The 14,637-nt window shown below is 36.7% G+C and overlaps 1 protein-coding gene across 1 annotated transcript in view; it reads left to right on the top strand.

The window, feature by feature from the left end:
* Positions 1 to 14,637, top strand: part of Tanc2 (tetratricopeptide repeat, ankyrin repeat and coiled-coil containing 2) — a 278,406-nt gene that overhangs the window by 55,138 nt on the left and 208,631 nt on the right. Inside the window, exon 3 of the mRNA XM_013033239.1 lies at positions 13,709 to 13,780. Coding sequence (XP_012888693.1) covers positions 13,709 to 13,780 — 72 coding nt within the window. The remainder of the gene's footprint in view (positions 1 to 13,708; positions 13,781 to 14,637) is intronic.

Genomic DNA, 14,637 nt, shown 5'->3' with positions numbered 1-14,637 from the left:
ATGATTCAGAAAAAAATGAAAGAGATTAAAATGTCATTTTCATTATAATTTGTAGATTTTATGAAATTCAAATTTCAGTGCTCATAAATAGTTATATTGGAATATAGGCATACTCATTTATGCACATATTATATTTGCTTATTTTTTAATTACAATGGAAGAATTTGTTGAGTAGTTGTGATAGTGATCATTTAGTCTGTAAGACCTAAAATATTTACCTCTTCTGTAGTTTATAAACCTGTGGTCTAGATTAGTCCTTAGTCTGTGATATTTATTTCAGAGATAGTTTCTCAGTTTCTATTCACTGTCTTAAAATTTTCGTTTGGGACTTAGAATTCTGTTGAAGGTTCAAATTTGAGTTTATTCAGTTTTATCATTTTTTTAACCATGTGTGATATTTCAAAAATCTTTCCTTATTTGAAATCTATAAAGATATTTCTCTAATATACTTGTAAGATTTCTGTTTTCATTCTGATTTTTAAAATGCATTTGAATTTGTTTATTCCGCTGGGAAGTTGGCTCAGTGGTAGAGCGCTTGCCTTGCATGCCTGAGGCCCTGGGTTGGATTCCTCAGCACCACATAAGCAAAAAGAAAAAAACCCGGAAGTGGCGCTGTGACTCAAGTGGTAGAGCACTAGCCTTGAGCTGAAGAGCTGAAGGACAGTGCCCAGACCCAGAGTTCAGGCCCCACAACTGGACCCCCCCCCAAAAAAGGAATTTGTTTATTCCCCCTCTCCCCCCCCCTCTCGCTTTTTTCTTCTTTTTTTGTTGGTCATGGTGCTCTGGCCTGGGAGTTATCCCTCAGCTCTTCAGGTCAAGGCAAGCGCTCTACCACTTGAGTTACAGCACTACTTCTGGTTCTCTGGTGGTTTATTGGAAAGAAGAGTCTCATGGAGGTTCCTTCCTAGACTGGCTTTGAGCCATGATCCTCAGATCTCCTAAGTAGCTAGGATTACAGGCACCAGAAGTAGTGCTGTAACTCAGTGCCAGCACCCTTGGCCCCCTGCCCGCCCCCTCCCCCCTTTTTTGCAAGAAAATCACTGGAGTCAAGAATACCTGTGCTAGTGTGACCTCTCCTTTTTTTCCCCCTTTTATTCTATTTGGGCCCTACCATGTGGGATTGTGTTATAAGACACTTATCTCCAATTAACCAGCACAAACCAAAGTGGAGGTGTGGTTCAAGTGGTAGAACTCCAGCCTTGAGTGAAAAAGCTAAGGGATAGTGCCCAGGTCCTGTGTTCAGACCCTGTCCTCTAACGACAACAACAACACATCTCTGCTATAATTAAGAGAATAAATATTTATTTCATAAGGCTTTATTGAAAATTGAATGATATAAATTTATAAAATACTTAGCATTTTCTCTGACACATAGTAAGGGCCAAGTAGGTATCTATTTTCATGAATGTTGCTGCAGCCTGAAAAGCTAAAGCTTCACTTTCTCTTTTCACTTCATGAAAGGTATTTGTGTAAGTCAGGTGTTAGTGGCTCATAACTGCAATCCTACATTCTTCGGAGGCTGAGATCTGAGGATCACCATTTGAAGCCAGCTGGGGCATGAAAATCTGTGAGACTCTTATTTCCAGTATACTATCAAAAAAAACAGAAATAGAGCTGTGGCTCAAGTGATAGAGCATTAGCCTTGAGCAAAAGAAGCTCAAAGACAGCAACCAGGCCCTGAGTTCAAGCCCCAGGACTGGCACAAAAGAAAAGAAATGTATGTGTGTACAGACACATATACATACTAACTTAGTTTCATGCTTGTCAGAACATGTACTTTAATGTGATGTGATGAGAATAGCAGTTTGCCTCTGTTTTCTCTCTTCCAGTAACCTATAATCTTCATTGTCATCTTGAGAATACCAGAAAAGTCCTAGTTGAGGGCAATCTGCAAAATACCTGATTAGTGTTCCATAAAACTATCAAGGTCACCATAAGAAAGTCTAAACAACTTATATTTAGGAGCCTTAGAGGACATGGTGACTATAATATGGTATCCTAGGAATTCAAAAAGGCATTAGGTTAAAAATGAACTCTCCCACGGTATAACCCCTGTTGTCACTGTATTTGATTCCAGTCCCTGTATCTTGTATATACATTTTCATAATTTGGGGAGGGGAATGGAAATAACAAAATGCTTATTAAATAGGGATACAGGTGACCCATTGTAACAATGAGATATATAAAACACTATGTTGTAGAGCTCCCCTATTTTTATTTTTGTTTGTATTTTTGTCGGTCGTGGGCCTTAATTCTGGGCCTGGGCGCTGTCCCTCAGCTCTTCAGCTTAAGGTTAGCACTCTACCACTTGAGCCACAGCACCACTTCTGGCTTTTTCTGCTTATGTGCTGCTGAGGAATTGAACCCAGGCCCTCATGCATGCAAGGCAAGCACTGTACCACTAAGGCACCTTCCCATCCCCTATAGAGCTCCCCTATGACCCAGCAATCCCACTTGTAGGCATTTACCCAAACGATCACAAACAAGGCCATTCTAAAGCACAACTATGTTTATCACAGCATTATTCACCATAGCTATGATATAGAACCAATCCAGGTGCCTCTCAGTAGATGAATGAATTCTATGCCTCCATCAGAAAGAATGACATTGCCCCATTTGTTAGGAAATGTAAAGACTTGGAAAAAAATTATATTAAATGAAGTAAGTCAGGCAAAGAAACAGAGGTCCCATGAATTCCCTTATTTGCAATAACTAGTATATGTCTAGGACAAGCAGAAAAGGTAAAAAGCTATGTACATATGACCATATAAGATGATGCTAAGTGAAATGAACCCCAAGATAGGAACAAAAGAGGTTTTATCTTTGTTGCTGTTGTTTTTTATGTACTTATACTATGTGATTTTTTTGTTTCTTTTCTATGTTCTCCCCCCCATGGTATTACCCCTGTTTTCACTGTATTTGATTTCGGTGCCCTGCATCTTGTATGTACATTTTTCTAATTTGGGAGGGGAAGGGAAATAACATAAGGATACAGGTTGATAAGGATACAGGTTGACTCACTGTTACAAGGAAATGTACAAGACACTGTTGAAAACGAACTTTACAACTTGGGAGGGGCAGGGAGGGAAGGGATGGTAGGGGAAAAAACAAAGGAGGGGGTAACAATGCTCTATAAGAAATGTACTCATTACCTTACTCATGTAAACGTAACCCCCCTGTACAGTATCTTTACAATAAAAATATATTAAAAAAAGGCAGCCAAAAAAAAATAAAACACTATGTTGAAAATGAACTTTACAACCTGCAGAGGGAGGGGGAGTGTATTTGTGGAGGTGGGAGGGTAGGGATGGTAGGGGAAAAACAAAGGAGGACGTAATAATGCTCGATAGGAAATGTACTTATTACCTTACTCATGTAACTGTAACCCCTCTGTACAGTATTTTTACAATAAAAAATATTAAAAAACCAAGGAACTCTCAATAATATGTAGACCTTAGGTAATAATAATGTATTTAGATTGATTCATTAGTTGTAACAACTAATTATAATAAGATAGGATAGGATACTGAGTGTGGAGTTTGGGAGATTCCTCTTGTATTGTAAATATACAACTACTCTAAAATAAAATAAAATTTTATTTAAAATGTGCAAGTATGTACACATACATACTTATAAGCACCTTTTATTTTTAACGAAGTTCACACTTCCAGTTTCATTCAATATTGGGCTTGTCATTTTTTCATATCCATTGTGCACCTAGTCAACTTTTAAAATACTGATATTATTACTAGTGATTGTTGTATTTACAGTTAGCAAGTTACTTTATTATTATGTTGTTATCATTATTGATGTATAGCTACATCATGAAAATCAAAATATTCTCTGGTTAGTAGAATTTTTCTTGAGTTACAGATCAGAAGACTATTGATGGAATATTTGGGAAGCCTTAGGCAAATACAAATTAACAACTCATTATGAGAAAGTGGTTTAAATTTTTAAAATTAAAAACAGTTTAAGGTCTATAAGAACCTGTGATCTTCACTTCTTTTATACTCTGGCAATTTATGAAAATATTTTAGGTATATATTTTAAAAGAATTAGCAATGATACAGATGACATTATGTATATTGTATACAGTATACATACTCTCTTTTCTCTTTATAGTAAAAGATACTAGATATTTTCTCTTTTTTTCTTTTTGGCTATAGTTGAGTTGGGAGGGAGTGTGTTGACATCCTCAGTTCTAGGATGTCGTTTTGCTTGGGCTGGTCTTGATTTTCTGTTCTCCCAATCTCTGTCTCCTGAGTAGCTAGGATTGTGGATATTAGTCCTTGGAGCCTGGCTGTAGATATTTTCTTAAGAACTAAGGAAGTTTTAAGGTCTGGGCTTAACAAAGAAAATCCTAGTGAAGAACAAAAATTATTGTTAGTGGTGTGGAGGATAAGTCCATAGTGCTTAGGATCATGCTGCCTATGCATGGTTAATTTGTTGACTTTCCCTACACTTTTTTCTTTTTGGTCAATCTTGGGGCTTGAACTCTGGATCTGAGTGCTATCCTTCAGCTCTTCAGCTCAAGGAGAGCACTCTACCACTTGAGCCACAGCGCAACTTCCAGTTCACCAACGCTGGACTCCCTACACTTTTATTAACATAATTTGTTGTACAAGAAGGCTTTCATTTTTGCATGTGCATATTTGCACACAATGTATCTTGATCAGACTCACCCTCTCTTATTACAGTTCTTCATTTCTCTTCCTCCCTCCCATACCAATTTCAACAATGTCATATTTACTTTTTGTTCACCCTCCCCCTCTCACTAGTATCTCACCTTACATAGGACCTGTTCCACATTCCTGTCATGCTTTTGTGTGTGTATGCTAACTCTTCAAAGTTGTTTCACCATGGTATTTCACATGCCCATATACAATATTTAATCAGATTGATTCCTGCATTTACTCTCACATTTGGGAAAAGTGAGAGTAAACTCACCCAACTGAGTTGGGTTTTGATATCTTCCTTTACAGATGTAGTGTATTTTGGTGCTATTCATTACCCTCTCCAATTCCCTTAAACAGTCCCACAATTATAAACATGTCCTCTCCTCCTTTCTACATACATTTGCACACATATCTAGGATCCTGTGTGTTTACATACTTGTTTGTCTTTTAGTTCTAGCATCCACATAAGGCAGAAATCATGTTTTCTTATTATAGTTTGTATAAGAAAGCTAGATTCTTTAAGCTGTATTCCAGACCACATCAAAACCACTAGCTTTTATTACATGAATGTAATTACTTTGGAGCTGGCCCTTGAAAAGATTAATTCAGCAGATTTTTAAAGGAAGAATACCCACTGCGTGCAAGATAAAAAAAAAGATGAAAATAGCTTCCAAAGGCACATCTCAAACATCTGTCAGTGCAGTGCATCTTATAATCATATAAATAACTGATAATCAGTGTAGCAATGCTATAATATAGATATTTATAATAGAATCATGAAAGAAGAAATAATTGTTCCTGGTATGGGTAATCTGAAATTATGTATAGAAAAGAGGAAATGGTATTTAAGAATATTTTTGTGAATATGATGATTCTACATGAAGATTCCACTTAATATATACTTTGTGCTATTTTTATTTGCATTGTTTTATGTATATTACTTTATTATCACAACAAAATGGGTCAGCTTCACAGATGAAGAAATGGGGCCAGAGAATTCAGTTTTTCTAATCAAATAGTAATAGTTCAAAGATAGAGTCCAATCAGTCAAGCTGTACTAGACACCAAGCACCTTTTGGCGGGGGTGGGGGTGGGGGTGGGAGGGGGCGGACTGGGTCGTGTCCCTGAGCCTCTTTGTGCTCAAAGCTAGTGTTCTACCACTTGAGATATAGCTCTACCAAGCACCTTCAACATATATTGAGTACAATTTTATTATGGAGAGAATTACATTTTAGGTAGAAGAAACAAAAGGAGTAAGTTGATAGAAGCTTTATAGTTCCCATTTAATATATTCAAGTATTTTGATGCTGCCAGTATTACTTAGAATTTTTATGGCTCAAGTAATTGAAAATTTGAATTAGACTGCTTAGTCTAAGGGATTCAAAAGCCTTTCCTCTGTCAGTATTTTACACTTTATGCTTTGTGGGCCATGTTGTAGGGTAGTTTTCTACAAGAATCTTGTTGTCTTCCATATCTCCACACTATTTTTCATAATGTTAGCTTATACTCTGTGGTTTATTTCTTTTACAACAAGACAGCTAGCCTATCTAGGAGCCTTTTCAGTCTCTTTTCATGTCTAAGAAAATACAAGAACTTTCCCAGAAGCTTTTTCTAATTGACTGTCTTAAACTTAATCCTATCAGTTTCACCCCCACCACTCCACATAAAGAAGCCGTGCTAAATCAGATTGGCTAAACTTAATTGGTTAATTCTCAATCTTCATTTTACCTAACCTATTGACATTTGACATTTGATCTTCTCGCTTTCTTTATGTGACTTCTGTATTTTTCTGGTTTTGCTCTTATTCTGAAGTGGCACTTGTTCATTTCATCTCTGTTAATTCTTCCTTATGCTTACAGCCTTCTGTATGTTGGGACTCAGCCCCAAGGCTAGTCCTCTGATCTCTTTTAAGTCTCTGTGTCTCCATCTATACTGCCTTCTTGAGGATCTCTTATAGTTTCATTGTCTTAAGAGTAATTTATTTCCTGACTCTATTTTTTATGTTTTTTGCCAGCGTAAGGGTAACTTAGGATCTCACAGTTGCTCAGCTTGCATTCTTGCCACTTGAGCCACACTTCCAGCCTGGCATTTGGCTGGCTGTTTTTGGAGGTGGAGTCTCACGGACTTCGCTGCTTAAGCTGACTTTGGACTACAGTAGTCTTCTGGATCTGTCTCCTGAGTATCTAGGATATAATCTAAAATAACACACAAAATATTGACATGTAAATTGCATGTGCAACTGATATATAAAGTACCAAGAAAACAAACATCAGTTTATAAGGGAAAAACACATTAATAGATGCCAGCGCCAATATTAGTCATTGAAATTACTCAGACAAAAATTTTAATAAAGCTATTATAAAAATACCTCATTAAGTAATCATGTAAATAATTTTAAAATGCATGGAAAAATAAAACATCTTAATGAAGAAATAGGATATACAAAGAAGAGCCTAATGAGAATTTCAGAACTAATAAATGTAATAAATAAAAATCATGCTTGATTAGGTCACTAACAGAATGGAGTCGACAAGAGGAATCAGTGATCTTGCAAACAGATAACAGAAATTATCCAGATCTAAACTAAGGCAAAAATAAGAGGAAAGTAGAACCTCAGGGATTCTGTAGGACAATAACAAAATGTTTAATATGCATGTCATTGGAATTCTAGAAGAAGAATAGAAACATTGGTGTGGAAACGGTATTTAAGGAAATGTGGTGCTCACCTTAACAGCACATACACTAAAATTGGAATGATACAGAGAAGTTAGCCTGATTCCTGTGCAAGGATGACATGCAAATCTGCAAAGCCTTCCATATTAATTTTTTTCAAGACTAAACAGAAAATGAGTAAAGAAATATAACTGAAAACGTCAAATTTGGTAAAAGAAGGTCAATGACTATCACAGAGGAGAAATGCAAAGAAATGTGCAATCACTTAATCTGCTGAATACTAAAGACAAAGGAAAAAAAGTAGAAAGCAAACTAATAAAATAAAATATAATCCCTATTAAACAATCCTAGAAATTGCAAAGTGCTCATCAGAAGTGCAGATCAGAAGGTTGTGGCAAAAATAAGTAGAGGATGTAAACAGGAATATATAAATGTCAAATGGCCAGTAAACATGAACCCAGCCTTACTATTAATGAGGAAAGTGAATGAAACAAAAAACAGATACCAATTTAGTTGAAAAGGCTTAAATAGTATTTGTGAAAGTGTGAAGAAATGGGAACAGTTGCTTTTTATAAAAATAAAAATTAATGAAACTTATTTTTGGGAGAAATTTGATTGCTCTTATTCTATTTTTATATTGTCTGATTGTGTGTGTGTGTGTTGGTATTGAAGCTTGAACTCAGGGCTTCAAGCCCTCCTGGCTGGTGCTCTACTACATGAATCATCCCTCTGGTTCAGCTTTTCTATTGCTGGTAAAGTCTTTCAGACTTTCTCTACCTGGGCTGCCTTCAAACCACAATCATCAGGTCTCAGTCTCCTGAGTATCTAGGATTAGGCTACTGGTGCCCAGCTTACATTGTATAATTAACAATTCCACTTCTAGAGTTTGAACATGTTTTCTAAGGAGTTTGTACAGTAAGCTTTATTGTATATGGAGCTAATGAGTCTAAGACTGCAGTTTTTATTTCTTTGAATCATAAAGCTTTACTGTCTCACAATACATTGCACACTTTCAGTCACCTTCCAATTGCTTTCTTGACCACAAAGAAGATTGTGTTACATGTATGACATGTAATTATGTAGTGAGGTCTTGCCATTTCTTCAGGGTGGTTTGGGAGAATTTTTGTATCTATTCCAAAGATTATCCACAAAGAGCCAAGAAAGGGGTCCTTCTTGGTGCCACTGTTGAATTTTCAGTAGTTTCTAGAGTAAAGTAAGTGTTGTTTGCAGAGACTTCATTGAAAAATGAATTCTTATTGCTCTTACATTCGGGTTATTCAAGACATTGCTTTTTAGAGCTTGTGTTAATTGCCCTTCTAACTAATCTTCCTGCCTTTGTAGCAAGGGTCTAGGACAATGCTCTCTCTGTCGTTCCTTACCCCTCTTTCCTTGTCTCTCTTCTCTTCCCCTCCTCCCCTTGTCCTGTTCTCTCCTTGTCTTCTACCCCCTAATTCTTGGGTTTGAACTAAGGGCCTCATACTGGACCACTGAACTATACTAACCCTTTTTTTTTGAAATTGGATCTTCTTTTTTGCCTAGATTCACTCCTGGACTGAGATCTTGCTATTTGTGCTTTCCATTGTAGCTAGAATAACCGGTGTGCATCACGTCACTTAGCTATTGGTTGAGATGGGGTCTTGTCTGTATGCTCAAACTGGCCTTGAGCTGCAGTTCTCATCCTCTTAGCCTTTCAAGTAACTAGCATTACAGGTGTGAGTCACCAGTATCTAGCATCATTGTAGTTTCTATCCCCAGTATACTTCTACCCTATTTTAAGGGCTATCTTTAGAATACAAATTATTCTAGGCAAACATGCTTAAAGATTTTTTTGAGCATTAAACAAGTAGATCAGGCTTGTTACTCATTGTTTCCAATGTAATTTCTAGGACAGCATATGGTGGTTAACCTTGTTCCAGACCATAAGTGAGTTAAAAATGTTTCCATTGCAAGTGGTTGCTTTGGCAAGAGTAATTCATGTCACTGTAATGAACATTGATTTTTTTTACTAAAAAAATGAAATGTATAGTTTTCATATTGTAAACATTTAGAGGGAACTAGCTTTTCTTCTTCTTCTTCTTCTTCTTCTTCTTCTTCTTCTTCTTCTTCTTCTTCTTCTTCTTCTTCTTCCTCCTCTTCTTGCACTTCTTGCACTTCTTGCACTTCTTGCATTTTGTTGATTTTTTTGGGGGGGTCCGGTCGTGGGGCCTGAACTCTGGGCCTGGGCGCTGTCCCTCAGCTCTTCAGTCAAGGCTAGCGCTCTACCACTTGAGCCACAGCACCACTTCTGGCTTTTTTCTTTTTGCTTATGTGGTGCTGAGGAATCGAACCCAGGGCCTTTTTTGCTTATGTGGTGCTGAGGAATCGAACCCAGGGCCTCAGGCATGCAAGGCAAGCGCTCTACCACTGAGCCAACTTCCCAGCCCTTGTTGAATTTCTTATAGAGCATAAATACCTGTTTTTAGTGACAGATATCACGGAGAGTTGGAGAACCTTTGTATAATGTGAGTTTTAGTTGCTCAAGCACTGGTAGCACAAAATATCAAATCCTAAATTCTCTTCCTCATATATAGAGTTTTGCATAATGGTGACCATAGTAAGGAACAGTAATATAGATCTAGAGAGGAGGGTTACAATGTTGGCAGTGTGTTTCAAAGTTCACCATGAAGCTTTTCAGTTTTTTTGGATTCTGTCTAGTTCTTTGCTTAAAGAAGTTCTCAGTAACGTGTGTGTGCGTGCGTGCGTGCGTGTGTGTGTGTGTGTGTGTGTGTGTGTGTGTGTGTGTGTGTGTGTGTGGTTATGGGGCCTGAATTCTGGGCCTGGGTGCTGCCCCTCAGCTCTTCAGCTCAAGGCTAGCACTCTACCACTTGAGTCATAACACCACTTCCAGCTTTTTCTGCTTATGTGGTGCCGAGGAATTGAACGCAGGGCCTCATGCATGCAAGGCAAGCACTCTACCACTGAGCCACCTTCCCAGCCCCTGGAGATAATAATTTTAAAACAGGAAAAAAGGACAGAGAAAAAGATAACCAACAATTAAAAAAAGAGAGAAAAAATTAACATTATTATCTCCAAATAGTTGTATTAGGGGTTTCAATTTAACAAGTCCACTTATTTATATACATACTTGCATCTTGATCAGTCACCCTTTCTATCATTCTATGGAACGTATCACCTCTCTATCCATCTCTCCCAAGTTTCCTACCTCCATTTTCATATATTTACATTGGGTATTGTAACTTTTCTCTTTGTTCTTAAATAAACATTGGAAAGAAGAGAATATTTAAGATTCGTGGACACTCTGGATATTAGTTCATAAGAATTGAAGAATTTGTAGAAGGTTGGAAAACTTAAAAATTGCCAGGTTCTGGTGCTCATGCTTGTAATTGTAGCTACTGAAGAGGCTGAGATCAGAGGATCAAAGTTCAAAGTCAGCCTCGGTATGAATGAGGAAAGTGAATGAAACAAAAACAGATACCAATTTATTTGAAAAGGCTTAAATAGTATTGGTGAAAGTGTGAAGAAACAGGAACATTTCCTTTTTATGAAAATAAAAATTAGTGTAACTATCTTGGGGAGAAATTTGATTGCTTTTACTCTATTTTTATATTGTCTGATAGAGAGAGAGAGAGAGAGAGATAGTGTTGGTGTTGGTTCTGAAGCTTGAATTCAGGGCTTCAAGCCCTCCTGGCTCATACTCTACTAGTTGAATCATCCCTTGACTAAGTCTGAGAGACTTATTTCCAATTAACCAGAATAAGGCAGAAGTGGAGGTATGGCATAAGTGGTATGGAGTGCCAGCATTGAACACAAAAGCCAAGAAACAGTACAAGTCCTTAAGTTCAAGCCCCAGTAGCTGCCTCTGCCCCTCGCCCCAATTAAGTTGATCAAATTGACTCGGAATTTGAAGTATAGTTAAGGGATTATTAGATACACATTTTCCCTTAAAAAGAAATGGGGAATTAAAAATTGTATTTTAACAGGCAGAGCCATCTTTTTTTGGCGGGGGGTCCGGTCATGGGGCCTGAACTCTGGGCCTGGGCGCTGTCCCTCAGCCACAGCACCACTTCCCAGCCCAGAGCCATCATTTTGATAAGTTAATGCATAAGTGCAATTTTGCCTTGACTTTTCCCCCAATTACATTTAAGGAAAGTTCTTACTTTTATATTTCAGGTAACATTTTATCAATATGTTTATTATTATTGTTATTGTTATTATTGGCTTTAGTTCTGGGGCTTGAACTCAGGGTCTGAACACTCTCTCTGAGCCTTTTTGTTTAAGACAGGCATTCTACCATTTGAGCCACAACTCCACTTCTGCTATTTGTGGGAAGGTTAGAATTGGAGATGAGTCTCATGGACTTTCTGCCTGAGCTGGCTCAAAACCACAGTCCTTAGATCTCTGCCTACTGGATAGACAGGATTATAGGACTGAGCCCAGCTTCTAAATATATTTTTATTCAAATGTAAGTTTGAGTAATATCAAAATATTACTCAATAAATAAACTGACATATTTTTAAAGTATTATAAATCTTAAAATATGACTATAACTTTGAGTCTTTTTTAGTTTGCTAAATTATTTTACAAATCTGATTAAATTAGTGTGGAGTATTTTCTTAACTTGCTAAGATCATACTGGACTCAATATAGTAACATTTTTCTACCAGTCTATTTTCTATTTGTATTGTCATTCTATTTTTGAGATCAGTTGGCTAGAATAACTGGTAGCTAAACCCTCTGCAAAATAAGGAATATTTGATAAATGTATACAATATATAAATATATAAGTATAAATAAATATATTAATTATTACTAAGCCTTACATATAAATGTACTTAAGAAGAAAATTCATATCAACTAATTTTAAACCTTATATCAATTAATTTTAAAATAGGCTATGTATTGCCATTTGCCAGTGGTTTACCCCTGTGATTCTAGCTACTCTGGAGGCTGAGATGTGAGAATCTTGGGCCAAAGCTATTCCAGGCAAGAAGAGTCCATGAGACTCTTATCTCCAATTAATCACAAAAAGCTAGAAGTGGGGCTGTGACTCCAATGGTAGAACACCAACTATGAGCAAAAGAGCAAAGGGGCAGCACCTAAGCCAGAAGTTCAAGCCTCATTGCTAGTGTATATGCGTGTGCGTGCACACGCGCGCGCGCACACACACACACACACACACAAAAGGCCATGTGTTTAAGAGGGTATTGCAAAAAATAACAAGGCAAGAATAATTCTTGTTAAGCCATCTTTCAGCTACTAATTGTTCCTATTAAGTTAAATAAGATAAAAGAACAAATAAAGGAAAATTTCCAATCTTTAATACATCTTAAACTTGACTGAAGTGAAAAGAAGTTTATTGACATTTAGACTACTGTTTTAAAGCTTTTACGTCATTAAGTCTATTAAAAAATAGCTGTTTAGCTCAGAAGGTCTGGTACTTGCTGCATAGCCCCAAAAAGGACTCAAATTTTCATCCTTCTGCATCAGTCTCTTAAATTCTAGAATTACAGGTATGCACTATCATGCCTGGCTTTATATCCATAAGTATTTTAGTCTTAGATATACTTTTTGACATCTTCAGTATATTGATTTGGTCTTATTTTTCCTACTTTATTTATGATGAGTCATTTTTATCTATGTAATAAAACTGAAGGAATTAGGTAAACAAATTTGTTTACCTAATATATATTATATAATGATATATATTATATAATACCTATATATTATATAATGAACTGGGTTTGTTTACATATAATTTAAGAAGACCTGTTTATTTATGTCACTTACAGGTTTATTTATTTTTTTAAAGATCTTATAAAATATTATTGTAGCAAAACATTTATCCCTATGGATTATTTGATATAATTTAGAGGAACAATGTCAGTCATTCATTTAGACATGGCTCTAAATCAGGGCTTCTAAGCTGAAATTCTTTGAGAGAATTTTGGAATTGATAACATTCATTCCTTACGTTTGAAGTGGATTAGAGTATAATTTATCTGTATAAGAATGACACATACCATTCATTACCTCAAATGGATCATTGTTGTACATGTAGGATCTAGAAGGACACATCCAGCTGGACTGCTTTTGACTGTGGATGATTTTGTTCTTTGTCTCTTGTGTGTGTATTTCCTGTAATATACATGTTAAGTTTTTTAAAAAGAAATAAGTTTATTTTAAAACTCTGTTAAAAAGACTCATTGTTTTATTAGGGGAAATCCTCAAATAGTTTAATAATGCAGACTATATGAAATAAAATCAAATGATAGCCATAGTAGTTTTAAGATATAGCTAATGCTTGATAAAAAGCATTAGCTTCAGTATCTATTTATTTTCATTTCAATTTTATGCAGATGGAGGAAGCGAGGAACCATCGGATCGAAGACAGTCAAGTGTAGATTCTCGCCAAAGCCGCTCTGGGCAAGGTATGTTTTTTCACAATTTCAGAGATTTCTTCCTAGTACTTAATTTAAGGAGTGGATTTTTTTGGGGGGGTGCGGGGGGGCAGGTCTACTTTGTGTATTCTAGTTCCTCATTTAGTACAATTAATGCAGTCTAAATTCTGTAACATCACTTATTCAGGTATTAAAAGTTTTTCATGTCATTGAAATAGTATTACTATCATTATAATGATACTAAAGTTTTGGAGCATAATGATATATGTAACTAAAAGTATATTTCATACACCGGCTTTTTTTTGTCCTTGTTGGTACTGGGATTTGATCTCAGGACTTCAGAAATGCTAGCTAGGTGCTCTACTACTACTTATTCATAACTCTAGTCCTTTTTGATCTTTTTTAAAAAATTTTTTTGCCCATCCTGGGGACTCTTTGTGCTTAAGGCTAGCATTTTTCTGCTGGAGCCCCAGCACCACTTCTGACTTTTTCTGAGTGGATTATGGGAGATTAGAGTCTCACATACTTTTATCCTAGGGCTGGCTTCAAACTGTGGTCCTCAGATCCCAGCCTCCTAAATTGCTAGGATTTGCAGGTATGAGCCACCCTCCCCTGGCTGCTGGTTATTTATTTATTTTTGCCATGGGGCTTGAACTCTGGGCCTGGGTGTTGTCCCTCAGGTCTTAAGCTCAAGGCAAGCACTCTACCACTTGAGCCACTTCTGGTTTTCTGGTGGTTTATTGGAGATAAGACTCCCACAGATTTTCCTGCCCTGGCTGGCTTTGAATGGTGATCCTCAGGTCACAGCCTCCTGAGTAGCTAGGATTACAGATGTGAGCCACCTGCACCCAGCTGCTCTGGTTATTTTATTTTTTTTGGGGGGGGGG

The sequence above is a fragment of the Dipodomys ordii genome, unplaced genomic scaffold (assembly GCF_000151885.1).
Source record: "Dipodomys ordii isolate 6190 unplaced genomic scaffold, Dord_2.0 Scaffold165, whole genome shotgun sequence".
NCBI classification, from domain to species: Eukaryota; Metazoa; Chordata; class Mammalia; order Rodentia; family Heteromyidae; genus Dipodomys; species Dipodomys ordii.
This window is presented reverse-complemented; position numbering and strand designations above follow the sequence as displayed.